At 35.0% G+C, this 16,011-nt stretch overlaps 2 protein-coding genes across 4 annotated transcripts; one reads left to right on the top strand and one right to left on the bottom strand.

Moving 5' to 3' along the window:
* Positions 1-1,754: 1,754 nt before the first annotated feature.
* On the top strand, positions 1,755-10,185 carry su(sable) (suppressor of sable). 3 transcript variants are annotated; one of them, XM_034975963.2, is made up of 2 exons: positions 1,755-1,918; positions 5,951-10,185. In XM_034975963.2, exon 2 carries the CDS (start codon positions 5,961-5,963, stop codon positions 9,459-9,461), a length of 3,501 nt encoding a protein of 1,166 aa, XP_034831854.1. In that variant the 5' UTR covers positions 1,755-1,918; positions 5,951-5,960; the 3' UTR covers positions 9,462-10,185. The 3 variants fall into 3 exon arrangements, with proteins under 3 accessions (XP_034831854.1, XP_034831855.1, XP_034831853.1); XM_034975964.2 differs by lacking the exon at positions 1,755-1,918 and adding an exon at positions 2,625-2,647; XM_034975962.2 differs by lacking the exon at positions 1,755-1,918 and adding an exon at positions 2,663-2,905.
* A 128-nt stretch (positions 10,186-10,313) lies between these two features.
* LOC117988772 (intraflagellar transport protein 22 homolog) lies at positions 10,314-14,992 on the bottom strand. Its single transcript, XM_034975965.2, has 4 exons — positions 14,790-14,992; positions 12,264-12,439; positions 11,326-11,528; positions 10,314-10,548 (listed from the first exon to the last, which is right to left on the bottom strand). Exons 1-4 carry the CDS (start codon positions 14,832-14,834, stop codon positions 10,421-10,423), a joined length of 552 nt encoding a protein of 183 aa, XP_034831856.1. The 5' UTR covers positions 14,835-14,992; the 3' UTR covers positions 10,314-10,420.
* Between the last annotated feature and the right edge of the window lie 1,019 nt (positions 14,993-16,011).

Raw genomic sequence — 16,011 nt, 5'->3', positions numbered from 1 at the left:
TAGGTATCAAGCAGCGGCTTCATGATTACACTTTAAGTCCGAACTCCTCAAACCTGATGATGCATGGTACATCACTCCTAAACCATAGAGATTTACGAACTGTTCCTGGTAAAATAACATTGTAAATGCCAAGTATAGACTTTGTTATTGAATTCCAAGTCCCAACTCTTCAATCCTGATGCTGGAAGGTACTGAACTCCTAAGCCGTGTGGATTTGGAAAGTTTTGCTGCTGAATTAATATTTAAGGTACCAAGCAATGAGTACTTACACAAAAAAAAAGAAAATGAAGTCGGGCAAGCATAATAACAGAAACTAGAAATCAAAGTGTAAAGCTCGCCCGACTTCAACATACATAATACACGTGTAGAAACAAAAGTTATTTTTTACTTTGTAGTGGTTTTGGAAGTCGGTTTTTAAATATTTTTTACCACTGCTAATACCGAAACTCCATGATTTAAAAATAAATGAATTAAACCTAGAGCATTCATATTAATTTATCAACTTGCTGTTACATGAATAATTCATCGCATGATAACATGCATTCATCCATACTAATAAGTATTATAAACTAGCTAACTAATGCCCACGACTTCGTCTGTGTGGATTTAGGTTTTTAAAAATCCCGTGTCCGTCCGTGGAACTGTTTGATTGTCCGGGATGAAAGTAGCCTATGTCACTCTCGGTCTTCATTGATCCGTTGTTCCGTTGCGGCGTTGAACGATAAACTAACAAACACACTTTCGCATTAATTATAATATGGGTAGTGAAATATGGGTAGTCACAATATGAGTAGTGATGATTGTTCGTAAGTAAATACTAAGTAGGTATGTCTGCCCAGTGTCCACTGCCACTTCAGATGGCCGATTTGTTGAGCTATATCAATTACTCTGGCTCTCCTACGGATTTTGTCCTCAGAGAAATACCCAACATAGCCCGCTCCATAGCACGCTGAGTGGCTTTGAATTTGTAGACAAAGCCACGTCTGCCGCAGAACCAATGGCTGCTTTTGAGAAGACCTACGTCCAGTGCAGTGAACGCATACAGGCTGATTGATTGATTAATTGATTGATTGAAATAAGTCTGTCTGAGTTTTATCCTTTCACGGCCCATTCGTTGAATTAGCTGTGTTAATATCGGAATTTTTGGTATCTGCAGAGATAGCTTGCATCCCGGAAACGAACAAAGGCTACTTTTCGTCTCGGAAAATCAAAGAGTTCCAATGGAATTTTCAAAAAACTTATATCCAAACGGATAAAGTCGTGGGCATCATCTGGTTCTACGTGCAGCACTATTTCACTATTTAAATTTTAGAATTGGCATTTACATTAATCCAAGCCGCACTTATATATTGAAAACAACAATCTTAAATTCGATTGTAAGATTCGGTTCAGGTTTTGGGACTCCATAACATAACCAATATGGCAACATAGTATTCAGTCTGTCCAACTTTATAGCCAGAGATAAAATATATTTCTGAACCTACGTTCCGAACGGACTGTAGGTACTCATGCAAAGTAAAAGTTGACAAACTTTTATAAGTTAAAGATACATTCGTGCAAATTATTTGCTGAAATTACAAACTGTTATTTTAAATAAGCATTAAGATATTATTCAATGGTAAATTTTCTACCATTTTTTGAATAAGATTATAATTAAAAACAATTTGACCGAAAAATTCGTGTTTCTTAATGTGGTAACAGTGTAGCAACATAAGCGCCCCTCCGCAATTAATTGGCGTGTTAAAAATTGGAACTAAATTACTACGAATCTCGCCTTTGTTTCGCTGCAGTCGTCGTCCGAATTCGAAATCAATATTTTGCGTATTCTATTTGTTACGCCGTCTTTATGCAGCAATGCTATGAAAGATTTCTTTTACATGGCGTATAGTAGTCGCACATAGTGATTTGTTCATTTAATGTAAGATTGGTAACACCATTATGTATTTACTTGTTAGGCCACATAATCAAATGCGTGCCCCCTATATTTTTATCGCAATAAGTGCTTGGTCTGCTCAAATTGTTACACACGTGCAATAATGAATTGCTACACATATTTTTCAACAAATGGATTATTATTCCTATACCACGAAATATCGGTATCATTAAATTTCGAAACAACGTTTTGTTGACTGAACTTAAATTCCCAAGATGGCGGCCGCCATTTTAAGAATTTAAGATCGTTCCTAATTTATTGTTGGGTAACTTATCGTTTGTATGAAAAATTTGTATAGTATTTGCATGAACTATTTTCATTGTCATTGTTATAGCTTAACGATGACTTCAATTTATTAACGATTTGTAATTTCAATAGGTAGGTACTTATCTAATCTAACTACATAATAGGGATTCTGGGATAATGTTAAGGTGGTGGAAATTAATTTATGCTTTTGTATTAATTTTCTTAAGTTTATTTATTGAGTTTCTTTTGTTATAAAAATGTCAAGCATCCTAGGTATTTATTTCATCATAATTTTTAACATTCAAATAAATTAATGTAAAACGACCTATTCAAATTGGTAGGGTAGCCGTTAGTCATGCAGACGCGAGTCACTATACGCCAATCAGTACTTAGCCTGTGTTTGTGTGAGTGAACGTTGTACGCGTGACCTCGAAAAAGGAAGGACAAAATATCTTGCCGTTCTAGAAGGTTGACGTCATATACCGTGGGGAGGCGAGAGCGCCGCGCACAGCAAATAGCGAGATATTGTGAAATGTGAACGGCCACCCACTGTTTGCATATCTGCCCGTATCTAATAATAATTTACTTGAAAGTTGTGGCTATGTACAGTTAGTAGTCTATTGACTGCTGCCATACATGTTGAATTCAAAACTGCGCATTTTCTTTGATTTGTGATACTGGAAAAATTCCAATGACAATCGACTATATTGTTCCGACGACTATTAGGTATAGTATAGAGATATCGACAATAATTTGATCTCGCTTAAAACATGATACCTATGTAGACAAATATAATATTAACTAACCAGGTAGGTACCTACCTATTGTAAAAAAGATACCTTCATCCTTTTGTAACTTAATTTAATAGGTAAGCTACCCTAAGGTTAGTAGTAACCTACATAGCTATTTATAATGTAAATATAGGGCGTCAATCTTCCAAACGGCATACATGTATATATGTGTGAGTATAATTCAGTAGTGTGACTGAATCACAGTGTGGATGAGTTTATTTATGCATTTATTCGATATAACTACATATTTTGCTATATTTTTAGGCAACTATTTAGAAAAATCAATTCAATTCAATTCTTTGTTAGTAATTAGTATTTTGCTATCAATACTTTATCTATTTTGAGCACTGATCACCTGTACAAGGCAAGGCTTAAAATAAATATCTTTTTAAAATAGTCGGGTTACCTATATAAAAATGGCGATTCACGATTGATTTGCGATGTTGCCAACTGTGACGTCATGCCCACTGAATAATGACGACTGCGAAATAAGCCACGATCAATAATTATTAGTTTAATTAATGTTACTGAGAATAAAAATATTGTAGGTAGATATTGACCTAAATGATGTTGTTAATAATGATCAAATTGATGATTCAAACAAAAATCTAGGAATTCTATAGATACCTATCTTTGTAGTTTGAAAAATAAGAAACATTTTATTAGTTACCTAGTTAACATGTTAATAATGATACCGTACGTACCTACCTACCAGTACCTAACTACGTATCTAACCAAAGTTTATTCAATGTTTTGGTGGCATTAAGCCTTTATTAACTTATAGTTAGTTATGTGCAAAATTAAGTGATAAATAAGTGACTGATTTAGGTCATGGTCCACTTTGTTTTCTTTGAAAGTGATCGATTTCATAATTTTTATTCGTTAATTTTCGTCTATTTCATAAACTTGTTCAAACCTTTACCTATTTTAATGTTTACTTATGTGTATATCCTTAACTATCAATTAATGATAATTCTCTGTCGCATTATCGTTAATGTTTGCTATTTGCATGCGCCATGCACCTACTTACCCTACCTATCTATACTTATAATCCATACAAAATCTCATTATAAAGATATTTGTTTGTTTGTTTGTATTCGATAAACTTTGAAACTACTTACGCACCGAACGAAGTCGCGGGTAAAAGTTTGTGTAATACCTATATAATATTAGTAACCTACACTAAAGCTTACTACGGGATATATATTATATTTAAATATAATTTATATTGTAATATAATTATATTATAATATAATTTATATTGTAATATAAGTTAAATATCACGTAGTGTGAAATCAGCTTCACTTTTGTGGTTTTCTTTAAAATAATACGTAAGGCATGTATATTTTACAACTAGTCTTTGGCGCGACTTCGCCCGCATGGTAGGTGTAATTATTTATAGCACTCGGGATAATATAGGTAACTACCTTACCTACCTACCTATCTATCGGTGAAATATTTTTTCGGAATCCGGTATACGTAGGTACCTGTTCCACTTTGACCTTTGTGATCAAAGTGGAATCAAATCACCTTATCACTTGAAGATTAGCGTAACAGCAGGTAACAGCGGAGCATATTAATTATTTATATTAGGTTCAAGCCAGGTGTTCTTGAATTTCAAGGTGTTCTTAAATTTCAAGGAGCTCAAATTTTTAAATGTAACTTTTTAATGATCTATTCCAGGTTCTCTTACATATACCTATTTCCAAACAGGGTGAATCAGCTGTGTTCACCACTACTTAGTCGACTTTTTACGTAGCTCTTCAAAATATGCCTACCTTTTTAGCCGAAATTACAACTTGATTTTAAATAAAGTAGGTAGGTATATATTTCTTTCTATTTCGTCCGCGTGGATGTGGTGGTCTAGCTATCTTTTTTTGGATGACTCGTTACGTAGCTCTTCAAAATATACCTACCTACCTTTTTAGGCGAAATTACAACTTGATTTTAAATTAACTACCTACATATTTCTTTTTATTTCGTACGCCTGGATGTGGTCTGTCTATCTTTTCTTGAATATTAAGGGTGCACCAACAGAATTAGTAGCATAGACGATTTAATAAACTATGAAAATTAGTCCTAAAATAAATAAATACGAAACACTGAGCGCTCCACTGTTCCGTTTATTTTCAGGTGATATAATTCCCAGTGATTTGATGATTTTTTCCACTTTTTTCCACTTTGATTACCTGTGTAATCACTGATCAGTGATAAGCAGATATAAGTCCCGCAAATTGCTATTGCGTTGGAACCATGTCTCATTAACATTGAAATGATGTCATTTTGACGTCAGCTGAAATAAAAATATACCATCAGCTCGAAACTTCAGTCTATAAGTGCTGACGTTACTAAAATGGCGGCAACGCGCATTAGCAATTTGCGGGATTTACACTGATTATTAGTTCCGGAAATTATAACTATGTACTCTAACTACCAAATTTTACTTCTATAATTTTAGTATAGCTAAAACTAGAAACGATACCTATGAAAATACAATTATAATTTTTGGTGCAGTAAAGTCGTTTATGATCCATAAACTATTAATGATAAGTATTCTCGATACGATTAGGAATAGTTTTATTAGTTTCAAGGGCTTAGTGAGAATTCATTATCTTTGTTTATTCTAAATGTATTTTTATCTATAGGTACCTACCTAAGTCAATGGAGCACCTATTTATGGTCTTACGTTCGACTTTTCAACTAAACCGAGAACATTAATGACATGTGGTTTTCTCAAATATCTCAAATATTATTCCATTTTCTTTACGATAGATACCTACTACCTACCTATAGATTGATCTGTTGCATGGCAAAAGATTTGTTATAAGTGATTTGCTTACACGAGTATTGACTTGTTAAAAAAATAGTCAAACAAAAAGAAATAATATTTTTGTAACTAGTATCTCTATTCGTATACACATTTTTGTGCAAGGTGAAAGTAAACTTCTATTTAATTAATTTTATGTTATCTCAATTTCAGTGACGTTAAAATGACAGAACGTGCAACTAACATAGAAGACTTAGAAGACGGAGAGATTGAAAGTGATGGTGAGGATTTCAACGAAGTTCAAAATGAAGTCAAAAACGAAGAAGCAGTCCCAGTGGCTACTGATGAAAATATTAATCAGGATAACTCACAGGTGCAAAATTTTTACTTTTCAAAATCAGGTAAGAAAAAGAAATCTAAATCAAATAAAAACGAACAAAAGCTTAAAGATAAAAATAAAAAAAACCGTAAGTTAGTTAAATCAGAAGAAGATTTCGCTAGTAGTGTTGAAAAAGCTATAAGGAAGGCTATGAACAAAACTGATGCTAACGAAGCACAAGATGAGGAAGATGTTGACGAGCGACGTAAATACAAGAAAAGAAAGAAGTACGATGGGAAGGAAGGTCAAACTAAAAAACGTAAAAAGCAAGATTTTTCTGAAGATGTGGATGAGAGTGAAATGATGTGCGTCAGGGGAGCCTCCCCAGTTCAGAGACAATCTCCGCAAGAAATTTATCAAGATGAAGATAGAGATTCTTATGAATCGGACAGTAGCCATGACTCCAGAGGCCATTCCACCCATCGACAACAACGACACAGACCACCTCAGCGTGAAAGAAATAAAAATAAAAATGATAGAAGACGAGGGACTCACCCGAATCAAGACCCTGACGGTGTTTGCTTATATTATATGCAAGGAAAATGTCATAAAGGTGACGATTGTATTTATTCTCATGACGCTCAACCGCCACGAAAAATGGAATTGTGTAAATTTTATCTTATGGAATGTTGTGCCAAAAGAGATAAATGTCTGTATATGCATGCAGATTTTCCTTGCAAATATTATCATACTGGACTTCCTTGCTTATACAAAGATGAATGTAAATTTGCACACGGTAAGCCTCTTAATGATGGTCTCAAAAATATTCTCCTGAAGCATATTGAATCTGCGCCTAAGGAAATTTTGGGTGATTTTCCAAGATTAAATAGGGAAGGAGCAATGAAGATGATTCAGACTACACAACTTAAATTAATACAGCAGTTTTCAGAAAACACAGATGGTCAAGCGAGGAATATACCTTCACTTTTTGATTTAAATATTTCAAATCCGCAAAATAATTTCGATTCCGTTCAAAATAATCAGTTTAATAGTGAACGCCCGAATAAAGTTTCGCCAAAAGTACGTCAGTCACGGTGGCAGAATGATGATCAAATTTCAAACTTATCTCCAAATAGTAATGTAAATACCAATAACGTTTTGTGTATTAAAAATTTGAATGGGGTTTTAACACCTAGGCAAATTTCAGACCTTGCTAAAATGGGCATTGAAAATCTCGATCAACTAGGTCAATTGACTGTATTGCAGTTAAACAGTATTGGTATATCATTAAAACAAATAACTGAAATTCAGTTAAATACAATGAGCATTCAAAAATTCGGTTTAATTAATAATACCGACCAACAGGCTCCATATATAGGATCTAACATAACGAAAGACCTAGACCTACGTGTTCCGCCTGCAGCACCAACATCTAACAGTCTGACGATACCAAATAAATTGCCTGAGCAAGATATTGATATGCGTTTTCTTCCAAACATAACTGCTGCCGTCAAAGAAGATTCTTCTAGCAGTAAACCCTTAAAAAAGGATGCAAATAGTAAAGATATGATTGATATTGATCAGTATACTAAAGATGCGCTGAAATTTGCCTCTAAAGATAAGGAAAATATTGATAATTCGAATGAAGCTATAGATAAGGAAAAATCTTTGAATGAAGTGAAAGATATTGACCACCGAGTGCTTTCATTTGTAGAAGCCGATCCAACTTGTCATCAACCTAACACTGAAGAAAATTTATTACATCCTGAAGGCGATACTGACATCCGTTTCCTGCAACCGGAACCTATTTTCAAAAACCCAGAAAAAAGAAACCGTCGTTCTACAACAGATGATGACGAGGATAATAATTTGTTGATTGATGAAAAATGGTATTCAAGCGATGAAGAGAAGGGGAATAAAAAGAAGTCCCCGTGTACTTCTCCGCAAAAATCTTTAATGTCACCACCTGCTGGTGCTGCACCTCATGTCATAGAACCAGCGGCTGTTTTGAGTAAACTTGGAGACCTTTCCAAAATTGATATCAGCGAAGAAGTCACAAAGTTGTTGAATACAATGAAAAATAATTTACAGGATAACAAATTAAATGCCAGTGAGCCAGCTGAGCAAAATATTTCAAGAGATCCTCGATCCAGACGGTCTCCAGTTCGTACTACTGAAAAAGTAATCAAATCCCCCCCTAGCAAAAAACCTCCACGCGTATCAATCTATGAATGTGTAGATGGTGAACCTACTGATGGACGTAGAAGGAGTGATGTTGATTTACGGCAAACAGATTATAAAACTCCAAGCTTTGGTGATACAGATTTGAGGCAAAACACAAGTGGTGATATTGATTTGCGTTTAGCTTTGCCTTTTAAAGCAATGTCTAATTACACACCGGCATCTGAGATTAATGGTTCTATTAACAGTCACCCTCCTATTCCATATAAATTAGTATCAGTTCATATTCCACGACCTGACTACACTGATATCAGAAACAGTACTGCAAAATCCCAAGCTTTAACGGATCCTAGGCTAAGAAAAGTCTTTAGACTATCAGTAGAAGAATCAAATAGTGATAGTGAAAAACCTACGAAACCTGTTAATACAGGTCCACGAATAGATCCCCGCAGAAAACCAAAAGAAATCGTGGGTCAAATTGAAAGTTCCCATTTAGAACAGAAATGCACTACGTTAGAATTACAAACCATTTTGCAAAATTCTCTTTGGTACAAGGAATTAAGCTCGACGCATAAAATTTTTGTTAACCAAAACTTAGCGCCCATAACTCAAATGATAAAACAGTTCCAACAAGAACAAATGCCTGGTAAAAAGTTTGATGTAACACCAATTCAAAACAACACTGTATTATGTAGTATATTTAACAATTTAGGCATTACGCTAGGAGAAAATGGTGAGTTTTCATATATACCAAAACCCAAAGAGGCTTTATTAAAAACCCCAACAAATTTTAATCAAAATGCAAACCCATTTTCCAGTATGCCAGGACCTCCGAGTTCAATGGAAGGTAACATGAATATGATGAACATGCAATCAATGGGTGGGATGAATCCTATGAATCATTTACATAGTTTCAATCAGGGTTTACCTGATCCAAGAGGTGGTCCTACTCCGGGGCTTTTAGGCATAGCACCGAACATACCTCATAATTTCAATAACAACAATAAATTTGGAGGTCCCCCCAATTTCGGAAATATGGGATTTAACGGTCCTCAAGGTGATTTCAGTTACATGGAAGGTGATCCAAACTTCCAAAGATTTCCTAATAGAGGTGGGCACCGCGGTCGTGGTAACGATCGATGGAATCGCGGTGGTTCTGGAAGGGGCCATAGGGACCGAAAAAATTTCAATGAACGTGGCAATTGGAAAAATGATAGACATTAACTAATGTAAATAAATATAAATTAGTATTCTACATAATACCCTTCCACATATTACACAATGTGATCAAGGTGATAATTTTATTAGTAATAGGCATGTTAAGATTTTTATAATTTATTTTATCCTGATGGAGTAAGATATTCTGTACAAGGTCATAAAATATATAGGTAGTAAATAATGTATATATTTTGTAAGTAAATCGATTAATTAATTATCATAGTTTCTAATAAGGTTAATCATATAAAATTAAGTAGATAATGTTAATAAAAGAAACAAATGAATGGATAAGTTCATTTTAAAAAGTACTCATTATACGAGCCAAATGTTTTAAGACTGAGTGCAGGTTTATAATCAAGTTTTTATGTTTATAATGATTTTAATTAAGTAGATTTTATCGTGATCAAACTATCATGAACTTGGTGACTATGATCTTACACATAAAAAATACATTTTGAGGCATAATTCCGTCTTATATAAAGGATAGCAATAAGTGTTAGGTTTGCAATTAATTTAATTTAGAGAATTCAAGTGAAGGTGTCCTAATTGAAAGCAATATGATCCGTAACGTTAATTTAAATTTTAAAACCTTTGTTGTAGATATAGTAAATATAGAAACACTAGGCTTCCGTTCTTTTTGAAAATATGTAATTTAAAAGTTGTATAGATTAAAGCCTACTCAACTTAAAATAAATATATCTTTATTTAATACATTAACAGACTGTCTTAATTTGCAACTTTTCTAACCTCTACTTTCAGTTATAGCAGCAAACTTGCACCTTTTCCATATAAAAGAAACTGAAATCATAACAGCATTTAAAATTAATGTAACAGACAAAAAAATGAATGGATGTTTTTCAGATATCACGTATGTTGAAACTTTGGCGCGGTGAGTATTTTGAAATGCCGGTAAGAACAATTAGGTATAATGACTACAATACTTACTGGAAATAAAACGTGATAAATTAGATGACATTAACTTTATTTATTGTCTGTAATATGGAAATGACGTAGTTGGAAAAGTCGATTTTTAAGCGATTCCCACCTGTTTTCAAATTAACAGCCACTTGTGACACTTTGGAAAACGTGGGAGCTGCAAGAAATAAGAGCTAGATTAATAAATCTCAATTTTCAAACAAAACCAAAGAATGTCCTATTTTTTGACGCAATACTTTTTCGCAACTTTACGTGTTGTAAATGGTTACTTCCATCAAGATATACCTATAGGACGCGACATGTCGGGATTGCAATCGGAGTATGAGGCGGAGGGACGCCCCGCACACCCGCGCTATCCCGCACCGGGTTAGCGCGGGGCCTGTGCGGGGCATATCCACCCCGATAGACATCTCGACCTGTCGCGAACTATATGTATATACAATTTCATTTTAATACCTACCTAATTAAAATTATTGTTTCTAAATTTTTGTAGTAGCTACAGGATAATATGTAACATACCAACCTGACGAGAAGTAACTATTATTACAAAATAATGAGACACGATTCAAATGCAATTCATTGGTCAAGTTTTGAGTTTTAGCAACATTCTTATTGAATGAATTTAAAAAAGTTAATAGGTAACATGCCAATGCAACCTGACGAAAAGTAGTTCTATATTTTTAGAAAATATGAGACACGATTCAAGCCAGTTTTTTGGCAAATAAAATAGGACATTCTTCTTGAATGAATTTTAAATAATAAGTAAATAGAGTCCGTGACAGGTAGAGGCAATCGGGGTATGAGCAGGGGGGACGCCCCGCACAGCTGCGCTCGCCTGCACCCGGTTAGCGCGGGGACTGTGCGGGTGTGCGGGGCGTTCCCTCCCCGATTGGCATTTCAAGCTGTCGCGTACCATAGATACTTACATACTTACATAATATTAAGGATTCCAAGTCTTCTTGATCGTCTTCGCAATTGTAGAATAGTACGCACTGCTTAGCTGACAACTTCGCCTGGCTTGCAAAGTAATTATACAGTAGTTCCATCTCTCTTGCTGCTACATTGACAGTGTTGGGCGAACATACTAATATGACACCCTGGACACCGAGACGAAGGGCTGGCCAACAAGACTCGAATCTGATAGAAGTTATCAAATAAGTAGGTATGATTTACCTAAATGTTATAAAAAAGGAAAGATTTGTTTGTTTGTTTGTAATCGATAAACTCTGAAACTACCGAATCGCTTTTTATAATTCCTTTACCATCAGAAAGCTGAACCGTGATAGCCTAATGCTTAGGACCTCCGCCTCCTATTCGGAAGGTCGGGGGTTCGATTCCGGACCTCTAACTTTTCGTAGTTATGTGCATTTTAAGAAATTAACTATCGCTCGCTTTAACGTTAAAGGAAAACATCGTGAGGAAACATGCCTGAGAGTTCATAATGTTTTCAAAGGTGTGTGAAGTATGCGACTGGTGGTGGACTATGGCCAAACCCTTCTTATACTGAGACGAGACCCGTGCTCTGTAATGAGCCGGCGATGGGTTGATCATGATAATGAAGATTAGAAAGCTACTTAGCTACTTCATCCAATAGTGACTGCTATTAATAATTTATTATGTGCCGCGGACGAAGTCTCGGGCAAAATTAATACTTATTAAAGGTGTTGGTGAGACCAAGTTAAAAATAAGAAGTTAATATAAAAAGTTTTCAAAAAAGCCCAGACTGCATTTTTTCAGCACGTTCATTTAAGCGCATAAAATCCGTTTGCTAAGTTAGTGAGTTTTTCTGATGGTAGGGGTTGCGATAAAAGTTCTTTAGATATTTAGGATAGGATTAGTGCCCAAAAGTTCTTTAGAAAATTAGTAACTCACTTGTGGTCGCCACTGCAGTCCCACATTTCAATATCAACTTTAAATTGCTTATCATTGACGTTCAAATGCGAAAGTTCAAACTCAACAATTCGCACACCTTGCGTTGGTCTAGGTATCCCTATGTTTTCCATGTTTGTGGATTCTGATAAATAGTTAGCTATAGATGTCTTTCCACTCTAAAAAATATTTACTTACACAAAATAGATTCCGATGGTGCAGAAAAATTGTGTCTGCACACAGACACAATAGGCTACTTGACTCATATCTTTCGTCCAATAAATGATTATTTATTATAGTATTTTGCTTAAGACAACGAAATATATCAATAACAATTATTAAAAACGCAGGATGGATATATAAATCCAGTTTAAAAAAATACAGTTTTTATTTTTATTTGAAACTCAGAAAACGCTGTCAGCCATGATGTGATTGTGTCATTAAATATGTAAACAAACAAATGTCATCCCTATTGACTAACGTAGTATCCATATATATAAAATTTCAAGTCCTCCTGACTAACTTATATATCAATGCACAGCCTAAACATCTAAACAGCTGGTTCTAGATACATGAAATTTGGTGGGTGTGTTCTTTGTAGGTAAAGAGAAGGTATCCACTAGGAAAGGATTTTTTGAAATTCCACCCCTGAGTGGGTTAAATGGGGGTTTGAAATTTATGAAGTTCACGCGGGCGAAGTCACGAGCATAAGCTAGTTTTTATATATTTCTAAAAACTCATAGTAAACGTAAAAAAATATCGTTTTCTCTTTATAAATTGAATAAGTTATTAAGTAAGACTTACAACAAAGTGATCTTTGCAAAAATAAATTTGGGTTGCAGTCGTTAGTGATATAGGATCCCTTTAAGCAAGTCTTCGCGTGTTACGTATATTTATTTCACTGGGCACTCTAATCCACAACTTTCCTGTGGTCTTTATCGATGCGTTTTTACATTCTCGGATGATACAATAACGATAATTACTATATTTTTCATGTAAACTAGTACCTATAGAAGTCATGTTTATTAAACTTTGGTAGGTTATGCTGTTGTTTACAAATGCATGACGTCAGAGCACAGATAATCTATCGGCCAAAAATGGCCGACAGTGTTTTCACCTGTCTAAGAAAAATATATTTTTAAATTAAAGTTTTACGGATTTTAGGGCGCAAAAAAATATAGTGTTAATTTTTTTGATCTAAAAGGACAAATATTAACCATTTAAGACCTACTTAAAAAAAGTGTCAACTAGCCTATTTTATGTGGTGGTGTTCAATGCAAAAAAACGGCCAAGTGCGAGTCAGACTCGCGCATCGAGGCTACTATAATCGTATTTTTTCGACATTTTGCACGATAAATCAAAAACTATTATGCATAAAAATAAATAAAAATCTGTTTTAGAATGTACAGGTAAGCCCTTTCATATCATACCCCACTTGGTATAGTAATTTTACTTTAAAAGTTGAAAATACTAATTATTTGTTCTTGAACACATTTTAATATTTTTTAGTGATGTAACCACAAATTCACGGTTTTCGGATTTTTCCCTTAACACTTAAACCTATACAAGTTAATGACAACGGTGATTTGGTGAACTACGTTCACCAAATGAACACATTGTAATTTTTTTGTATGTAACCACAAATCCACAGTTTTTTTAAGAAAAATTTAATTGTATCTCTAATATTCGGTTTTGGGTAAACGTTCCACACCAAATACTAAAACTTCAGGTTTGTAACTCGTTTTGTCTACGAGCTAGAGACCCGTGACACGAGGACAGATAGACAGACAGCAGAGTGACATGGCTCCGATTTTACTCTTTGGGTACGGAACCCTAAAAACAGATATCGGCCGGGCTTGTGTATTTAATGTTTATTCTATGACCTGCGCAAACCGCCACGTTGCAACTCAGATTGTACCTACTATCTACTTGTTTTAAGATCACTGTAGGTAATGTCCACTTCATGTAGTACGTGACAGGTTCAGATGGCAATACGCTAACGCGGTGCGGGCGAGCGCGGGTGACGTGTGGGTGTTCAGGGCGTCCCTTCGCCTCATACCCCCAGCTTTTTTCCACGCTCATGCAAACTGGAATCAACTATCCCTTCGGCGGTGTTCCCATTAGATTACAACATGGGGTTATTCAAGGGGAAGCTGACCAACAAATTCCTGAAAGGCTGGAAACACATTGGTGGTTCCTCTGGTAGGTACTTCAAATGTTCATGGGCGGCGGTAATCACTTAACATCAGGTGACCCGCCTGCTCGTTTGCTCGCCATTTTAATAAAAAAAACCTGTCGCGGCCAATACTTTTTTTTAAATCACTGAAGCTACATATTATGTTCACTATGTACGTCTAAGAGCATACCCACAAGTGAATATGTTTGCATCAGAGATAATACATGTTTGTGGTTTGCATCTTGTCTTCCCTTCTCACTCCCACTCCTTATTCCCAAAGTATAGGATTTCGAACGGATGGGTTCTGAAAGATGATGATTAGAGATAGTAGGTAGACTAGGTAGGTACATTACATCAGAAGGTCCAATTATTAATATTTTCAACTTGTCCAGATGCATGACGGGTTTTCTCCCTAGGTAGGTATGGTACCTATCTTTAATGTAAATCACTTGCACTATAAAAGAAAAGAATAATAAATAGGTATTAACACGAAAATATGATTTAAGTACTTTCTTCTTCGATTTGTTTTGTTGTTTTGTTTACATTAAAATTATCCTAGCAACCACTATTATTGATTAGTGACTGATGTCTTTTCTCTATGTGTCTTTCACTGTTCCGAGGTGACTGACTTGCAATATAGGTATTATCACAGATATTACTTACTAGATGATGCCCGCGGCTTTATCCGCGTGGATTTAGGTATTTTAAAACTCTTTTGATTTGCCGGGATAAAAAGTAGCCTATGTCCTTCCCTGGGATGTAGGTAAACTAACTCTGTGCCTAATTTTATCAAAATCAGTTTAACCGTTGGGCCGTGAAAAGCTAGCAGACAGACAGACACACTTTCGCATTTATAATAAGTATTAGTATGGATATACTTTTTTCAAACTACGGGATATCCTACCTAATTTTCTTTTTTTTAAATTTAGGCAAACGCCACAATGACATCTGATGGAAAGTGATGATGTGGCTAAGATGGGACGCAGTTACCCAGAAGATGGTTTTAGGGTTCCATACCTCAAAAGGAAAAAAGAACCCTTATAGGATCACTTCGTTGTCTGTCTGTCTGTCTGTAAAGAAACCTACAGGGTAGTTCCCGTTGACCTGGAATCATGAAATTAAAAAAAATAGTATTTTATACTTTCAAATTAAGATTAATATACCAAGTGGGGTACCATATGAAAGGGCTTTACCTCTACATTCTAAAACAGATTGTTTAATTTATGTGCAAAGTAGTTTTTGATTTATCGTGCAAAATGACGAAAAAATACGACTGTAGGACGGAACCCTCGGTGCGGGAGTCTGACTCACACTTAGCCGGTTTTTAGAGTAAAAATTGGTATGAATGTTGGGGCTTGGGAATTGGCTTTATTTATTTATTTATTTATTATAAAACCTCTTTCTAAAATATCGATAAAAAGTCAAGTCAAACCGAGACAAGAGACAAGAGACGGTTAACATAGCAAAAAAATCAAAAAGAAATACTAATAAGAAAAAAAAACCCCGTAATCACCCATATTTTTGGGTTATTTATGAACCTAGTGCATGCCCATTGCCCAGTGAGCCTCTAGTCGC

Source organism: Maniola hyperantus, chromosome 15 (assembly GCF_902806685.2).
Source record: "Maniola hyperantus chromosome 15, iAphHyp1.2, whole genome shotgun sequence".
Classification (NCBI taxonomy): domain Eukaryota; kingdom Metazoa; phylum Arthropoda; class Insecta; order Lepidoptera; family Nymphalidae; genus Maniola; species Maniola hyperantus.
Note: the sequence above shows the minus strand (reverse complement) of the source record. Positions and strands in the feature narration are given on the sequence as shown.

Coding starts and splice junctions, on each gene's coding strand:
- LOC117988772 (XM_034975965.2), bottom strand. CDS start 14,834: ATGCATCTGGACAAGTTGAAAATATTAATAATTGGACCTTCTGAT. Junction 12,440..14,789: donor TAATAATTGGACCTTCTGAT/GTAATGTACCTA, acceptor AATATTTTTTAG/AGTGGAAAGACATCTATAGC. Junction 10,549..11,325: donor CTTGGAATCCTTAATATTAT/GTAAGTATGTAA, acceptor TATTTCTTGCAG/CTCCCACGTTTTCCAAAGTG.